The 16,923-nt window shown below is 44.5% G+C and overlaps 1 protein-coding gene across 1 annotated transcript; it reads left to right on the top strand.

The window, feature by feature from the left end:
* Window positions 1-3,886: 3,886 nt before the first annotated feature.
* LOC145338790 (putative G-protein coupled receptor 139) lies at window positions 3,887-16,056 on the top strand. The gene is made up of 2 exons (XM_080183184.1): window positions 3,887-3,965; window positions 15,125-16,056. The coding sequence occupies exons 1-2, from the start codon at window positions 3,887-3,889 to the stop codon at window positions 16,054-16,056; spliced, it is 1,011 nt and encodes a 336-aa protein (XP_080039310.1).
* The last annotated feature ends 867 nt before the right edge of the window (window positions 16,057-16,923 follow it).

Here is a 16,923-nt window from a genome sequence, read left to right as displayed (position 1 = left end):
ATCCACTGACCATTCGAACGCCCTTAAAGTTGGCGAGTCCACAACTGCTGCAGGCAGGGCATTCCACACCCTTACTACCCTCTGAGTAAAGAACCTACCTCTGGCATCCGTCCTATAATTACCACCCCTTAATTTAAAGCTATGTCCCCTCGTGTTAGCCATCACCATCCGAGGTAAAAGGCTCTCACTGTCCACCCTATCTAACCCTCTGATCATCTTGTATGCCTCAATTAGGTCACCTTGTAACCTTCTTCTCTCTAATGAAAACAACCTCAAGTCCCTCAGCCTTTCCTCATAAGACCTTCCCACCATACCAGGCAACATCCTGGTAAACCTCCTCTGCACCCTTTCCAATGCCTCCACATCTTTCTTATAATGCGGCGACCAGAACTGTACGCAATACTCCAAGTGCGGCCGCACCAGAGTTTTGTACAGTTGCAACATGACCTCATGGCTCCGAAATTCAATCCCTCTACTAATAAAAGCTAACACACCGTACGCCTTCTTAACAACCCTATCAACCTGGGTGCCAACTTTCAGGGAGCTATGCACATGTACACAGAGATCTCTCTGCTCGTCAACACTACCAAGAGTCCTTCCATTAGCCCTATATTCTGTACTCCTGTTACTCTTACCAAAGTGAATCACCTCACACTTTTCCGTATTAAACTCCATCTGCCTCCTCTCAGCCCAGCTCTGCAGCTTATCTATGTCCCTCTGCAAACTGTAACATCCATCCTCACTGTCTGCAACTCCTCCAACTTTGGTGTCGTCAGCAAATTTACTAATCCATCCTTCTACACCCTCATCTAGGTCATTTATAAAAATGACAAACAGCAGTGGCCCCAAAACAGATCCCTGAGGTACACCACTTGTAACTGAGCTCCAGGTTGAATATTTCCCATCAAACATCACCCTCTGTCTTCTATCAGCTAGCCAATTCCTGATCCAAACTGCTAAATCACCCTCAATCCCATGCATCCGTACTTTCAGCAGTAGCTTATCATGGGGAACCTTATCAAACACTTTGCTAAAATCCATGTACACCACGTCAACTGCTTTACCCTCATCCACCTCTTTGGTCACCTTCTCAAAGAACTCAATAAGGTTTGTGAGGCATGACCTACCCTTCACAAAACCATGAAGAGTAGGGGAGTAATGGTAATGGGGGACCTAATAGTTAGAGGACAGACTCTTGGTTCTGTGGGTGTGAATGAGTCTCCGGGATGGTAGTCTTCCTCCCTGGTGCCAGGGTCCTGATGTCTCTGAGCGGAGAGAAAGCATCCTAAAAAGAGGGGGAAATTAGACAGGCATCATTGTCCACATCTGTTCAAATGACATCGGCAGAAAGGGCAGGGAGGTCATGCAAGAACAATTTAGGGAGTTAGGAAGAAGAGTAGAAAGCAGGACCTCTAGGGTAGCAATCTGTATAGACAGAGATATAGATACAGATAGGCTGGGAAATCGGGCAGACAAATGGCAGATAGAATTTAATCCAGATAAATGTGAAGTGATGCATTTTGGTTGATCTAATGTAGGGGGGAAGCTATACAATTAATGGCTGAACCATCAGGAGTATAGACACACAGAGGGATCTGGGTGTACAAGTCCACAGATCCTTAAAGGTGGCACCCCAGGTGGGCAAGGTGCTGAAGAAGACATATGCCAGGCTTGCCTTTATTGGACGGGGCATAGAGTGTAAAAGTTGGCATATGATGTTGTAGTTATATAGAACGATGGTTAGGCCCCGTAGGGCCCTGGTGTGATTGTTGTCAGTGCAGACTCGATGGGCTGAATGGCCTCTTTCTGTACTGTCGGGATTCTATGATCCTGTGAGCTGAGCAATTCTTACCCGAGTCTGGGTGTAAATAAATTCTGATGGCTTTACGAATTTGTGCTTAATTGTGTTAAGTGTGAAAGAAAGTTCTTAATTCACTAAGTCAGTGATTATATATAGAATTTTACATTATTTCTTTGTTTACAACAGTAAAATTATTAAAACAAGTTTATGAACACAAACGTCTGTGGCTGGTAGATGTGAAAGAGATTTGAAAAACAAACACAGTCACTTTTCTCTTGCGATGAAATAGTTATTTATTCGGCAAACAAAGTGCAGCTACTTTGCCCACCATTGAAATAGTAACACATTGAAGGTCAACATAAACTATCTCATAGTGATATCTCAGCGTTCAACTAAACTCAACCGTCCAATCTGCTTTGAGCTCAGCTCGAGTCACGCCATGTCAAGCTGGATAAACCCAAACCACTTGAACCAATGCAGAAACAAAACTGACCCATTGGATTCCATTCAACCCAAAATAATGCAACACTTAAAAAAGCAAGACCATCGTGTCACCGTCGGGAATTACTGGAGCTTTCAATCCAAGCTGAAGGCAGCCTTATGGACAAAGCTTCATTGTGAATAACTCCGGTGCTTTTTTAGTTTTAGCTCCCATACTTCACAGATTGGCAATGTTTAAAATGAGAAAGAATGCCTTTTTCTTTGTTCCACACGATGCTATAAATAAGAGATATTTAGGCCAAATTCACCTGTTAAAACAGCAATGTCATGATGCTGAAGAAGGAAAGGGTTAATGAACTCTGTAATGAACTTTGTAACATGAAGAGATTTGTACGGAGCATTGAATGACTTGTTTTTGTGTATCCCAGACAATAAGAAAAGCAGCTGTCCTTTTTGCCGTACATAAGTTTATGATTTTCCCAGCTAATTGTGTTCTAATTCAGCCAGGATCCATTCTGTGTCTTTTAATAGTGTGTTCTACACATTTTTTTTGTGATCGGATAACAATAAATTCATACATATCTATTATCGATATAAATCCTTATCAATATAAATTGCTGTACAGGTACCTTCGAAACGTAAAATTGTGATTCAGGCCCCTGTACCCTTGTACGTCAGTTCGTGCAAAACCTGTAATCTTGTATGCTGTACGGCGGCTAAACAAATTGCAGATGTGCGTCACATAGAAGGATAGAACAGAGACAGTCGAGGCCTTGAGATACAATGACACGGACAACACAAATGACAAGATCACCAAGGCAGCAACATTTGTGAGAAACTGCACTGTGGACGTGACCAGGGGCAGGAGTATGTACATAAATATCTGTTTGTAACCTGTATTCAGGGAGAAGTCCAGAGAACAGCTGTTAGGATCGTGACTTCACCCACAAGCTTGTGAAAAATTAAACCACTGTATTTGACTCACTACTAGTCCCAGAGGTGTATTTTACCTATTGTGTAGATTCAGAAAGAGTTTTTTGAATGGTGGGGAAGTCCAGAACTAGGGGTGATAATCTGAGAATCAAAAGCCTTTTGGGACTGAGGTGAAAAGCCATTTCTTCCCCCTGAAAGTGGTGAATGTGTGGAATTCACTACCACAGAAAGTCAGTCAAAGTCAAAACTTTGTGTGATTTCAAGAAGAAATTGGATATAGCTCTTGGGGTTAAATGGATCAAGGGATATGGGGGGAAAGTGGGGATCAGGAAATTGAACTTAGAATCTGACATGATGATAATGAATGATGGAGCAGCTCAAATATCCGAATGGGCTCCTCCTGCTCCCAGTTTCTATGTCTTTATATTAAGAAAAACATCAGTGAAAATATGTCTCAAAATGACAGAATCCCTTCCCTTGTCTTCAGGGAATTTTCGAATTAGAAACTCCGCTGTGATTGTTAAGAGATTTGGAGCGTTAGCTTCTGACTTTGTTTGTTCACCGATTGGAAATAAGTCCAGGCACCAAGGGACCCTGTTTCCCCTTCCCATAAATTAGGGGTTCCTCCTAAAACGTACAAGGCAGAATTTTTTCCAACACACACCAAACCGGCTGGATTGAACAGAGGAGAAAATATCTCCAAGTTTTCTGATGAGGCTCAACATCCTTTCGGCACTTAACAAGGTCAAAAAGATTTACTTCCCCATCCTGGCTGCGATTGGGGTCCCGGGTAAGTCACTGCCTATCTCCAGGACAATCTAGTATCCTGGAATGATTGGATAGCGTTGTGAGCATTGACCAATGTGAACTGAACTTACATTCTTTCTGTCTTCTTATCTTTTTCTCTCTCCTTTCTTTTGTTCTCGCTCTCTCTCTCTCTTTCTTTCTCTCTCTCTTTCTTTCACTCCTTTTCTTCCTTTCTTCTTTGCTTCTTTATCTGTCGCTCTTTCTCTCTCTCTCTCTCTCTATCTCTGCTTCTTTCTCTCCCTTTCTGTTTCCTTCTTTCTTTTTTTTCTTTCTTCCTATCTCCCTTTCTGTTTATCTTTTTTCTGAATTCCTCTCCCTTTTTTTCCTGTTCTCTCTTTCTTAGTCTCTTTTTCTCTCTTTCTCTCTTTTTCCTCCCTGTCCTTCTTTCTTTCTTTCATTTTCTCTCTCTCTTTCTTCCTGTCTCTCTTACTTTCTTTCTCACGTTCTTTCTTTCTCTCTCTCTTTCTTTTTTTCTTGTTCTTTCTCTTTCTGTCAATGTTTTTTTTCTTTATGTCTCTCTCTCTTTCTTTCCATCTCTCTTTCTTCCTATCTTCCTTTCTATCTTTTTTCTACATGTCTGTCTTTCATTTTTTTCTCTCTCTTTTTCCTAATTCCCCTTTCTCTCATTCTCTCTTTCTCCATTTCCCTCTTTCTTTCTCCCTGCCTCTCTTTTGACCTTGCTTACGCTCTTTCTTCCTCTCTGCCTTTCTTTTTTTCTCATTCTCTCTGTCTTTCTTTCTTTTATCTTTCTTTCTTCCTGTCTTTCTGCCTCTCTCTCTCTTTCTTTCTTTCTCTCTTTCTCCATTTCCCACTTTGTTTTCTCTCTTTTTCAGTTTATATCTCTCTTTCGTTCTTTCTTTCTTCCTTTCGTTTTATCTTTTTTCCTTTATCTATTCCTTCCTCTCTTTCTTTCTTTCTTTTCTTCTTTCTTTCTTTCTTTCTTTCTTTCCTTGTCTCTTTCTCTTGTTCTTTCTCTCTTTCACTCTATCTCACCCTCACATTTTCTCTTTTTCTCACTTTCTCTTTCTTTCTCTCTTTTCCTTTCCTTTCTCCCTCTCTTTCTTTATTCCTCTCTTTCTTCTTTATTTTCTCTTCTTTTCACAGTCCCTTTCCGTCTTTCACTCTCTCCCTCACACTTACTCTTTCTCTTTCTCTCTCTCTCTTTCTTTCTCTCTCTTTCTGTCTTTCATTCATTCATTTATTCTGTTATCTACACGCTCCGGCACATCGAGGCTCTTCAACAGTGAACTGACATCTCTCCAGGGTCTGCAGCGATGAAATATAATATTTTGTAATATTTAACATCTAACACTGTGTCTTGTATCTGGGTTGGGAAATAGTGCGATTCACAAAATCAGTGATATAAATTATAGAGTTCCCACAGTGCAGACGGACGCCATTTGGCCAATTGAGCCTGCAGTGACTCTCCGACAGAGCACATTACACAGACTCTATCACCATAACCTCATGCATTTACCCTAATAATTCCCCAAGTATACTGATATTTGGTCATTAAGGGGCAATTTAGCGTGGCCAATCCATCTTACCTGTAAATCTTTCAACACATTAGTGTTACCCTCCCTCCCTTCTCTAACCAAAAAAAAAGGTGACTGTGAGAAGGTAAATTGAAGGTAAGGGTTTTATAAATGTCCTTATATAATTGAATTGGAGAAGGAGCTTGGCGATCTCCGTCTAATTCGGGAGAATGAGAAGTTTATAGACAGTAGCTTGAGGGAGGTAGTTACCTATCAGAGCACAGGAAATTGGGTTACTGTAAGGAGAGGGAATGGAAATGTGAAAGGACAGGCAGAGCAGGGTTCCCCTGTGGCCATTCCCCCCCACAACAGGCATACGGAATGAGATACTGTAACAGGGCATGATTTACCTGGGACAAGCTACGACAGCCAGATCTCAGATACTGAGTCTGGTTCGGCAGCGCAAAAGGGTGGGAGGGAGAAGAGGAGAGCGGTAGTGATAGGGGACTCGATGGTCAGAGGCACGGACAGGTGGGTCTGTGGTCGGGACAGAGACTCCCGCGTGGTTTGTTGCCTCCCGAGTGCCAGGGTCAGGGATGTCTCTGATCGGGTGCACAGTGTTCTAAACTGGGAAGGTGATCAGCCAGATGTCTGGTACACACCGGTACCAATGACGTAGGTAGGAAGAGTGAGGAGGTCCTAAAGAGAGAGTATAGAGAGCTTGGAAGGAGGTTAAAAAGCAGGAGCCCGAGGGTAGTAATCTCAGGATTGCTGCCTGTACCACATTGCCAGTGAGGGTAAGAGGAGGATGCTTGGGTGGATGAACACGAGGCTGAGGAACTGGTGTAGGGGGCAGGGTTTCCGATTCTTGGATCATTGGCACCTCTTCTGGGGCAGGTGGGACCTGTACAAGAGAGACGGGTTACACCTAAACTACAAGGGGACCAGTATACTCGCAGGGAGGTTTGCTCGTGTTATTGGGGAGCGTTGACACTAGATTTGTAGGGGGATGGGAACCGGAGTGCCAGAGCAGATAGTGGAACAGGGGTAAAAGAACGGGTTAATTCAACCAGAATCACCAATGGAAGGGTTGAGTGTGGTGGAAATAATCTTTTGAGGTGTGTCTGTTTCAATGCCAGGAGTATTGTGGGGAAGGCATGAGCTGAATGATTGACAGGTGGAAATATGACATTTTAGACATTAGAGACACTTGGCTACAGGAGGGGGAGGACTGGAAGCTCAATGTTCCAGGGTTCCAATGTTTCAGGGGTGATAGAGGCAGAGGGATAAAAGGTGGGAGGGTGGCATTGTTGGTCAGGGAAAATGTTACTGCGGTACTCAGGCAGGATAGAGGCCCTCTGGGTGGAGCTGGGAAACAGGAAGGGTCTGACCACATTAATGGGGTTGTATTATAGAACACCCAATAGTCAGTGAGAATTGGAGGAGCAAATCAGCAGAGAGATAGCTGACAACTGCAAGGAGTTGTGATAGTCGGGGATTTTAATCTTCCACATAGAGATCGGGGTTCACATTCTGTATACCTGAAAGAGACTCTATGATGGTATCTTGTCTCCCTGGTGCCAGGGTCCAGGATGACTCTGAACAGGCAGAAAGCATTCTGAAGGGAATGGGAGCACAGGGGAAGGAATCTATACGTGGATCCAGAGGAAATTGGAGAGGTATTAAATGAGTACTTTGCGGCAGTATTCATAAAAGAGTAGGAAATGGTGGATGATGAGTCTGGGACAGGGTGTGTAGGTAGTTTGAGTCATGGTCAGATCTAAAAGGAGGCGGTATTGAGGTTCTTGAGAAACATTAAGGTAGACAAGATCCCAGGGACTGATGGGATATACCCCAGAATACTGAGAGAGGCAAGGAAGGAAATTCCTGGGGCCTTGCTAGAAATCTTTATATCTTCACTGGCTACAGGAGAGGTCCCAGAGGAATGGAGAATATCCAATGCTGTTCCTTTGTTTAAGAAGGGTAGCAAGAATAATCCAGGCAATTACAGGCCAGTGAGACTGACGTCAGTGGTTGGGAAATTATTGGCCAGAATTCTTCGAGACATGATTTCTTCCCAGTTGGAAACACGTGGCCATATTAACGAGAGACAACATGGTTTTGTGAATGGGAAGGAGGTCATGTCTCAGTAACTTGAACAAGATTTTTGAGGAAGTGACAAATAGAATTGATGAGGGTAGGGTAGTGGATGTTGCCTACATGGATTTCAGTAAGGCCTTTGACAAGGTCCCTCATGGCAGACTGGTGTAGAAGGTGAAGTCACATGGGAGCTGGCAAAGTGGATACAGAAATGGCTCTGCCATAGAAGACAGAGGTAGCAGGGGAAGGGTATGATTGTGAATGGAAGACTGTAACCATCGACATTCCTCAGGGATCACTGCTGGGACCATTGCTGTTTGGAATATGTATAAAAGATTGGAGGAAAATATGACTGGTTTGACCAGCAAGTTTGCAGACCACACAATGTTTGATGGATTCACGGATAGCGATGAGGAACATCAGAGAATACAGGAGGATATTGCTTAGTTGGAGATGTGGGCGGAGGAATGGCAGATGGAGTTTAATCCGGAGAAATGTGAGACAATACATTTTGGAATGTCTCATGTAGTAAGTTGCAGAACCCTTTGGAGTATTGATAGACAAAGAGATCTGGGTACACAGGTCACTGCAAGCGGCAACGCAGATGGAAAAGATAATCACAAAGGCATCAGCCAGGGCATTTGGTTCGAAAATTGGCAAGTCGTGTTGTAGCTTTATAGAACATTAGTTAGGCTGCACGTGGAATATAGTGTTCAATTCTGGTCTCCCACACTACCAGAAGGATATCGAGGCTTTGGAGAGGGCACAGAAAAGATTTACCAGGATGTTACCTGGTATGGAGGGCATTAGCTATGAGGAGAGGTTGGAGAAACTTGGTTTGATCTCAAAGGATTGACAGCAGCTAAGGGCCAAACTGATTGAAGCTCACAAGGTTTTGAGGGACATGGACAGAGTGGCTAATCAGGAGCTATTTCCACGGTGAGAAGGGTCACTTGCTCAGGGGGGCAAGCTGCGAGGGGCAAGGCTAAAAGGAAATGTACGAGTCAATTCTTTTACAGAGAGGGTGCTGGTTGCCTGAGACCACTTGAAGAAGAGGGAGTCCCCTCGAAAGCTAGTGAGTTTACTATCAAATAAATCGGTTGGACTAAAACCTGGTGTTGTCAGACTTTTTACTGTGCCTGAGACTCACCAGGGGGAGGCAGTGGAAACAGACAGTGAATTATAAGGTTCGTCTGGACAAATACATAGATAGGGTGGGAACAGAAGGACATGATCTCCAGAAGAGTAGGGGGTTTTAGATCAGTCGGGCAGTGTGGTGGTACAGGCTTGGAGGGCTGAGAAGCCTCTTCTTTGTTTTTTTGTTCTTTAATATCCTCACTGCCTTTGGGAATGATTGCTGATTTCTGAACCTATATCCCCTCCACTTCACACCCTGGTTCCCATCCCCTGAACGCTATTCTTAACACCATAAGAAAAGGAAGTGGGAATGAGCCACGTGACACTTCAGGCCTGCTCGTCCGTTCATTTTGATCATGACTGATCATCAAACTCAATATCCTTTCCCCCCCACCCCCCACCTCATAACCCTTCACCCCTTTCGCCCCAATTGCTGTATCAAATTTCTTCTTGAAAAAAAAGTCTCAACTACTTTCCGTGGTAGTGAATCCCAGACACTCACCCCCTCTGGGTGAAGGGATTTCTGTTCACAGAACGCTACAGAGCAGAAACAGGCCCTTCGGCCCATCGAGTCTGCACTAACCACAATCCCACCCAGGCCCTATCCCCATATCCCGACACATTTACCCACTAATCCCTCTAACCTACACATCCCTGGACACTAAGGGGCAATTTTAGCCTGGCCAATCAACCTACCCCGCACATCTCTGGACTGTGGGAAGAAACCGGAGCACCCAGAGGAAACCCATGCAGACACGAGGAGAATGTGCAAACTCCACTCTGTTGAGGTAGTATGGGCAGAAATTAGAAATAGGAGAGGAGAGGTCACCCTGTTGGGAGTCTTTTATAGACCTCCAAAAAGTTCTAGAGAGGTTGAGGAAAGGATTGCAGAGACGATCCTGGTTAGGAGTGAAAGTAATAGGGTAATTGTTATGGGGGATTTTAACTTTACTAACATTGATTGGAATTGCTATAGCTCTAGCTCGTTAGAGGGGTCAGTTTTTGTTCAAAGTGTGCAGGAAGGTTTTTTGACTCAATATGTAGATAGGCCAACTATGAGGCTATATTGGATTTGGTGCTGGGAAATGAGCCAGACCAGGTGCTAGACTTGGAAGTTGGTGTGCTTTTTGGTGATAGTGACCACAATTCGGTTACGTTCACCTTAGTGATGGAAAGGTATAGGCATGAACCTCGGGTCAGTAGTTTTAGCTGGGGGAAGGGTAATTATGAGGCCATTAGGAGAGAATTAGGAAGCATTGGTTGGACTAGGAGATTACAGGGACTAGGAACGTCTGAAATGTGGAGTTTTTTCAAGGAGCAGCTACTGTGGGTCTGTGATAGGTATGTCCCTGTCAGGCAAGGAGGAATTGGTAGGGCTAGGGAACCGTGGTGCACCAAAAAAGTTGATTTGTTGGTTAGGAAGAAGAAGGAGGCTTATGTTCGGATGAGGCTTGAGGGCTCGGGTAGTGCAGTAGAAAGCTTTAGATTGGCTAGGAGGGAGTTGAAGAGGGAGTTAAGAAGGGCTAGAAGAGGGCATGAGATGACTTTGGCTGATAGGATTAAGGAGAATCCTAAGGCGTTCTATAGGTATGTCAAGAACAGAAGGTTGGTCAGGGCAAGATTAGGGCCAGTTACAGACAGTAGGGGGAAGTTGTGTGTGGAACCGGAAGAGATTGGAGAGGCATTGAACCATTATTTCTCTTCGGTGTTCATGCAGGACGATATGAATGTAGCTGAGGAGGTCACTGGGGTGATGGGGTGTAAAATAGAAAGTATTGTAGTTGATACAGAGGATGTGTTGGATATTCTAGATGGGTTGAAAATAGATAAGTCCCCTGGTCCAGACGGGATTTACCCTAGGATTCTATGGGAGGCAAGAGAGGTGATTGCAGAGCCACTGGCTCTGATCTTCAGGTCGTCGTTGGTCTCTGGTATAGTACCGGAAGATTGGAGGACAGCGAATGTTGTCCCATTGTTTAAGAAGGGGAGCAGAGACTTCCCTGGGAATTACAGACCAGTGAGTCTTACTTCTGTAGTGGGCAAGGTTTTAGAAAGAATTATTAGGGATAGGATTTATAGTTATTTGGAGAGTAATGAATTGATTAGAGATAGTCAGCATGGTTTTGTAGCGGGAAGGTCGTGCCTTACTAACCTTATTGAGTTCTTTGAGAAGATGACCAAAGAGGTTGATAGGGGTAAGGCAGTAGACGTGGTATATATGGATTTTAGTAAGGCGTTTGATAAGGTTCACCATGGTATGCTTCTGCAGAAAATGCAGATGTATGGGATTGGGGGTGATCTAGGGAATTGGATCAGGAATTGGCTATCAGATAGGAGACAGAGGGTGGTGGATGATGGTAATTATTCATCATGGAGTTCGGTTACGAGTGGTGTGCCTCAGGGATCTGTTTTGGGGCCACTGCTGTTTGTAATCTTTATTAATGATCTGGATGAGGGTATAGTTGGGTGGATTAGTAAATTTGCTGATGACACCAAAGTCGGAGGTGTGGTAGGTTGTGAGGAAGGGTGTCGAAGTTTGCAGGGTGACTTGGACAGGTTGCAGAGCTGGGCCGCGAGGTGGCGGATGGAGTTTAATGCGGAGAAGTGTGAGGTAATCCATTTCGGTAGGAATAACAGATGTGTTGAGTATAGGGCTAACGGGAGGACTTTGAATAGAGTGGAGGAGCAGAGGGATCTAGGTGTATGTGTACATAGATCCCTGAAAGTTGGGAATCAAGTAGATAAGGTTGTTAAGAAGGCATACGGTGTCTTGGCGTTTATTGGTAGGGGGATTGAATTTAGGAGTCGCAGCGTCATGTTGCAACTGTACACAACTCTGGTGCGGCCGCACTTGGAGTACTGTGTGCAGTTCTGGTCCCCACATTACAGGAAGGACGTGGAGGCTTTGGAGAGGGTGCAGAGGAGGTTTACCAGGATGTTGCCTGGTATGCAGGGGAGGTCCTATGAGGAGAGACTGAGGGATTTGGGGTTGTTTTCACTGGAAAGAAGGCGGCTAAGAGGGGATCTTATAGAAACATATAAGATGATTAGAGGTTTAGATAGGGTGGATGGTGATAGCCTGTTTCCTCGGATGGAGAAGTCTAGCACGAGGGGGCATGGCTTTAAATTAAGGGGGGATAGTTATAGGACGGATGTCAGGGGTAGGTTCTTTACCCAGAGGGTGGTGAGGGACTGGAATGCCCTGCCTGCTGCAGTTGTAAATGCGCCTAGTTTGGGGGCGTTTAAGGGATTGGTGGATAGGTTTATGGACGAAAAGGGATTGGTTTAGATTAGTGGGTCAATGTTTTTTTTTAAAAATAAGACTGGTCGGCGCAACATTGTGGGCCGAAGGGCCTGTTCCGCGCTGTAATGTTCTATGTTCTATGTTCCACACAGACAGTGACCCGAGCCGGGAATTTCACATCAATTTGAAAATTTTTACCCCTTATCCTCAAACTCTGACCCCTAATTTTGGGTTCTTCACCATCAGGAACATTCTTTCTGAATCTACCCTGCCTCTGATTTGAAAATAATTGGATTTATTATTGTCTCATGTATTAGTATGCAGTGAAAAGTATATCGACAAGTCATACTGTTCTTAGAGAAGGAAAGGAGAGAGTGCAGAATGTAATATTCCAGTCATAGATCGGGTGCCGAGAAAGATCAACTCCGTGTGAGGTCCGTCTTTTCAATAGTTTGATGGCAGCAGGGAAGAAGCTGTTTTTGAGTCGATTTGTACGTGTCTTCAGAACCTTGTTTCTTTCTCCCGACAGAAGGAGGTGGGTATGTCCGGGGTGCCTGGGGTCCTTCATTCTGCTGGGCTGTTTCTCCACTGCAGTGGGAAGTGTAGACAGAGTGAATGGATGGGAGGCTGGCTCCCACCATGGACTGGGTTTCATTCACCACCATTGGTATTTTCCTGCAGTGTTGGGAAGACTAGGAGCCCAGACCGAGCTGTGATACATCCAGAAAGAATGCTTTCCATGGCGCATCGGTAAAAGTTGGTGAGAGTTATGGTGGGCTTGCCAAATTTCCTTAGTCTTCTGAGAAAGTAGAGGCGTTGGTGGGGCTTTCTTATCTATAGCATCACCATGGGGGTAAAGGTTGTTTGTGTCCTTTACAGCTAAATCTTAAAGCTCTCAACCATTTCCACTTCATCCCCATCGATATAGACAGAGGAATTGTGGAAGAGATTATTGTTGTCACACCAGTTCACTCGATTCTCGATCTCATTCCTGTGCTCCTTCTCATCATTGTTTGAGATCCGAATCACTGTGATGGTTTCTTCAGCAAACCAGGAAATCGGGTTGGAGGAGAGTTTGGGCACACAGTCAGAAAGAAGGAGTACATTGGAGATTGAAAACACAGCCTTGTAGGGCACCAGTGTTGAGGATGATGGTAAAGGAAGTGTTGTTGTCTATCCTTACTGATTGCAGTCTGTTAAGGAGTTCAGAATCCAGTTGCAGGGGGATCCTAATTCTGTTGAATTTTATAAGTGTCTATGAGATCCCCTTCTCCCTCGTTTAACCTCCAATGAATATAACCCTATCCCACTTAATGTCTCCTTGTATGACAGTTCTTCCATCCCAGGAATCAGCCAGGTAAATCTTTGTTGTACTCCCTCTATAGCCTTCCTCAGATAAGGACATCTAAATTGTATACAATATTCCAGATGTGGCCTCACCCAGGCCCTGTCCAATTGCACTCAAACACTGCATGGGAGCACAGTGGTGGAGGCGCAGTAGGACAGTGGGTTAGCACTGCTGCTTCACAGCTCCAGGGTCCTGGGTTTGATTCCCGGCTCGGGTCACTGTCTGTGTGGAGTTTGCACGTTCTCCTCGTGTCTGCATGGGTTTCCTCCGGGTGCTCCGGTTTCCTCCCACAGTTCAAAGATGTGTGGGTTAGGCTGATTGGCCATGCTGAGAAATTACCCCTTAGTGTCCAGGGATGCTTAGGTTAGAGGAATATGTTAAGAGGGTTTAATATGTAGGGATATGGGGGCAGGGCCTGGCTGGGATTGTGTTCGGTGCAGACTCGATGGGCCAAAGGGCCTCTTTCTGCACTGTAGGGTTCTATGATTCTATCGCTCTTCCAATTCTCAAATCTTCTCAATATAGAGGCCAATTTATCATTTGCCTTCTCTCCTGCCTGCTGGAACTGCAACGCTTGTTTTCACCAGCTGGAGCATGGGGACCCCTGGGTCTGGTTAGACATTTCCCTCTTCTAATTCACAGCCAGTCACTTAATAATCTGCCTTCCCATTTTTGCTACCAAAGTGGATAAATTCACATTTGTCAAATTATTCTTGTAAAATAGCCCTTGATTTCACACATTAACCTCGAATTCCTTCTATTCAATGCCTCTCGTGAAATGAAATTTCATTCAGGTTACGCTGCAACTGCACAGAAACTTAGTTCGGCCTCATTTGGAATATTGTGCACAATTCTGGTCACCACAATACTAGAAGGATGTGGATGCATTCGGAGAGGGTACAGGAAATCTTTGCCTGGATGTTGCCTGGTCTGGAGGGTGTTAGCTATGAGCAGAGTTTCAACAGGCTCAGTTCATTCTCACGGGAATGAAGGAGTTTGAGGGCTGAGCTGTTATATTAGGGGTGGCCCGGCGGCACAGTGGTTAGCACTGCTGCTTCACAGCTCCAGGGTTTGGTTCCTGGCTCAGGTCACTGTCTGTGTGGAGTTTGCACATTCTCCTCGTGTCTGCGTGGGTTTCCTCCGAGTACTCCAGTTTCCTCCCACAGTTCAAAGATGTGTGGGTTAGGCTGATTGGCCGTGCTGAGAAATTGCCCCTTAGTGTCCAGGGATGTGTAGGTGGGATGAATGGTTATGATATGTAGGGATATGGGGGTAGGGCCTGGGTAGGATTATGTTCGGTGCAGACTCGGAGGGTCTCTTTCTGCACTGTAGGGTTCTATGATTCTATAAGATTAGGAATGGTGTGAACAGACTGGTGAGTCAGATGCTTTTTTGGAAGGTTCAAAATTCAAGTACCAGGAAATGTAGTTTTAAGGTTCATGGGGAAATGTTTCGAGGAGATGTGTGAGGCAGGTTTATTAAAACAGATGCTGGTGAAGGTCTGGAATGCGCTGCCCAGGGAGGTGGTGTGAGCAGGCACAATACAGACATCTTAGGGGCAACTAGACAAATACATGAATCGGATGGGAATGGAAGGATACAGACTCTGTAATCGCATAGGGTTTAGGCTGATATCCTGATCAGCGCAGACTTTGAGGGCCTTTCCTAGGTTCTACTGCTCATTGTTCTTTGTTCTTCCATTGGGAGAAAGATATAAAATTCTGAGATCGTGTACCAACGGACTCAAAAAAACCTTCGTCTATGCATTCTGCATTTGAACGAGCAACTTTGATGACAGTCTGAAAAATAATTGCACTATTTCTTCATCTTCTTTGCAGTGAACATTGTAACGATTGTGATCCTTTCCCGTGGAAAATGTGGTCTCTCTAAATCTGTCACTCGTTACCTGGTGGCCATGTCAGTGGGGGATCTGCTGGTCATTATCCTCGACCTGATATTGAGACAGATTCCCATTGTTTATTGGCAATATTTTTCCTTTCTGCTATTCCTCCCCGTGTGTAACATCCACGCCGTCCTGCTTTATGCAGCCACTGACTGTTCTGTCTGGTTCACCGTCACTTTCACCTTTGATCGATTTGTGGCCATTTGCTGCCCCAAGCTGAAAAGTAAATATTGCAGTGAGAAATCGGCAGCTGTGGTTCTGGGGACAGTGACGGCGCTGAGCTGTTTAAAGAACATTTTCTGGTATTTTATGTTGACTGGAAAGTATTATGTCATGAACTTTCCCTGGTTTTGTTATTCCACATGGGAAGTTATGGGATCTCCTGTCTGGGGAACAATCGAGTTCATCCACCACATCCTAAACCCGGGTGTCCCATTCATCCTGATTCTGCTACTCAATGCATTCACCATCAGACACATTTTAATGAGCAGCAGAGCCCGCAGGAGACTCCGGGCTCACAGCAGTGCAGAGAATCACAGAGACCCAGAAATGGAGAGTCGAAGGAAATCCATCATTTTACTATTTGTTATCTCAGCCAATTTCATTCTGTTATGGTCAACATTTATGGTTTATTCTATTTGGAGGCGGATGTATGATATGGGGTTTCAGTCAGTTTGGTTAGATTCTTATGTTCAAGAATTGGGCTTTGTGCTCCAGCTCCTGAGTTGTTGCACAAACACTGCTATTTACGCCGTGACCCAGACCACATTCAGAGAGCAGTTGAAGAATGTGATCAAATACCCAATCATTCAATTCTGCAAATTATTCAATGATGGGAATGTCCAAATCTTATTTAAAAACTTATAATCTATCACACCAATTGGACAGGAAATCAACCCTTTGTCATCACCTGCCTCCCATTTGCCACACAGGGGAAGTAAGACAGGAAGATGGAAAGAGAGATAAACAAAGAGTGACAGGGAGAAAGAAAATGATAGACAAAAGAAAGACAGAAAAAAAGAAAGACAGAAATAAGGGGAGAAAGGAGGACAAAAAAAAACGAAAAAGAGAAAGATAGATAGAAAAAAAATGACAGAGAGTCAGAGAGCTTGGGACAAAACGAGGGAACTACAACAATGGAGACAGAGTGGGAGATGGTGAGGTAGGAAGTAAGACAGTTGGCAAAATAGACATAGAGAGGGAGAAAAAGGAACAAAGTGAGATGGGGGAATGAAAATAACACGAAGAGAGAGAGAGACAGAGAGACAGAGAGACAGAGATAGAAGTGGGGTGGGGGGGTAAGAGAGAGAGAGAGAGAGAGCGAATGAAAGAAATATAATCAGAGAGGGAAAGACCCACAGTGAGAGCATGGGAGCAGAGGGGGAGAGAGAAGCAAAATCTGAGAGAGAGAGAGAGCGAGAGAAGAGAGACAGTGATAGATTCACAGAGGATTCAGGAACTGCAGAGACGGAATAGATGAAACATATTCCATCAGAACCTCACAAAAGCTGGTGTGTGTCTGAACATTCAGTTCTATTATTCAATTCTATTCCATTCTACTCCATTATTCAGACTATTGTTAACAGGAGCTACTGTCGGGTGCAGATGTTTAATCTCGGAGAGTAGGTGCTCATTTACTCCTCCACAAATTAAAAAAAAGATAATCAAGCTAAACAGTGAAGAGGTAGTGGGACAGATTGGTGATGATGTTCCAGATCACTGGGGGTTGGTGGT

Source organism: Carcharhinus amblyrhynchos, unplaced genomic scaffold (assembly GCF_965287045.1).
Source record: "Carcharhinus amblyrhynchos unplaced genomic scaffold, sCarAmb.v2.hapA chromosome_173, whole genome shotgun sequence".
Taxonomy (NCBI): domain Eukaryota; kingdom Metazoa; phylum Chordata; class Chondrichthyes; order Carcharhiniformes; family Carcharhinidae; genus Carcharhinus; species Carcharhinus amblyrhynchos.
The sequence above is the reverse complement of the archived record's forward strand: the minus strand, read 5'-3'. Positions and strand labels throughout refer to the sequence as shown.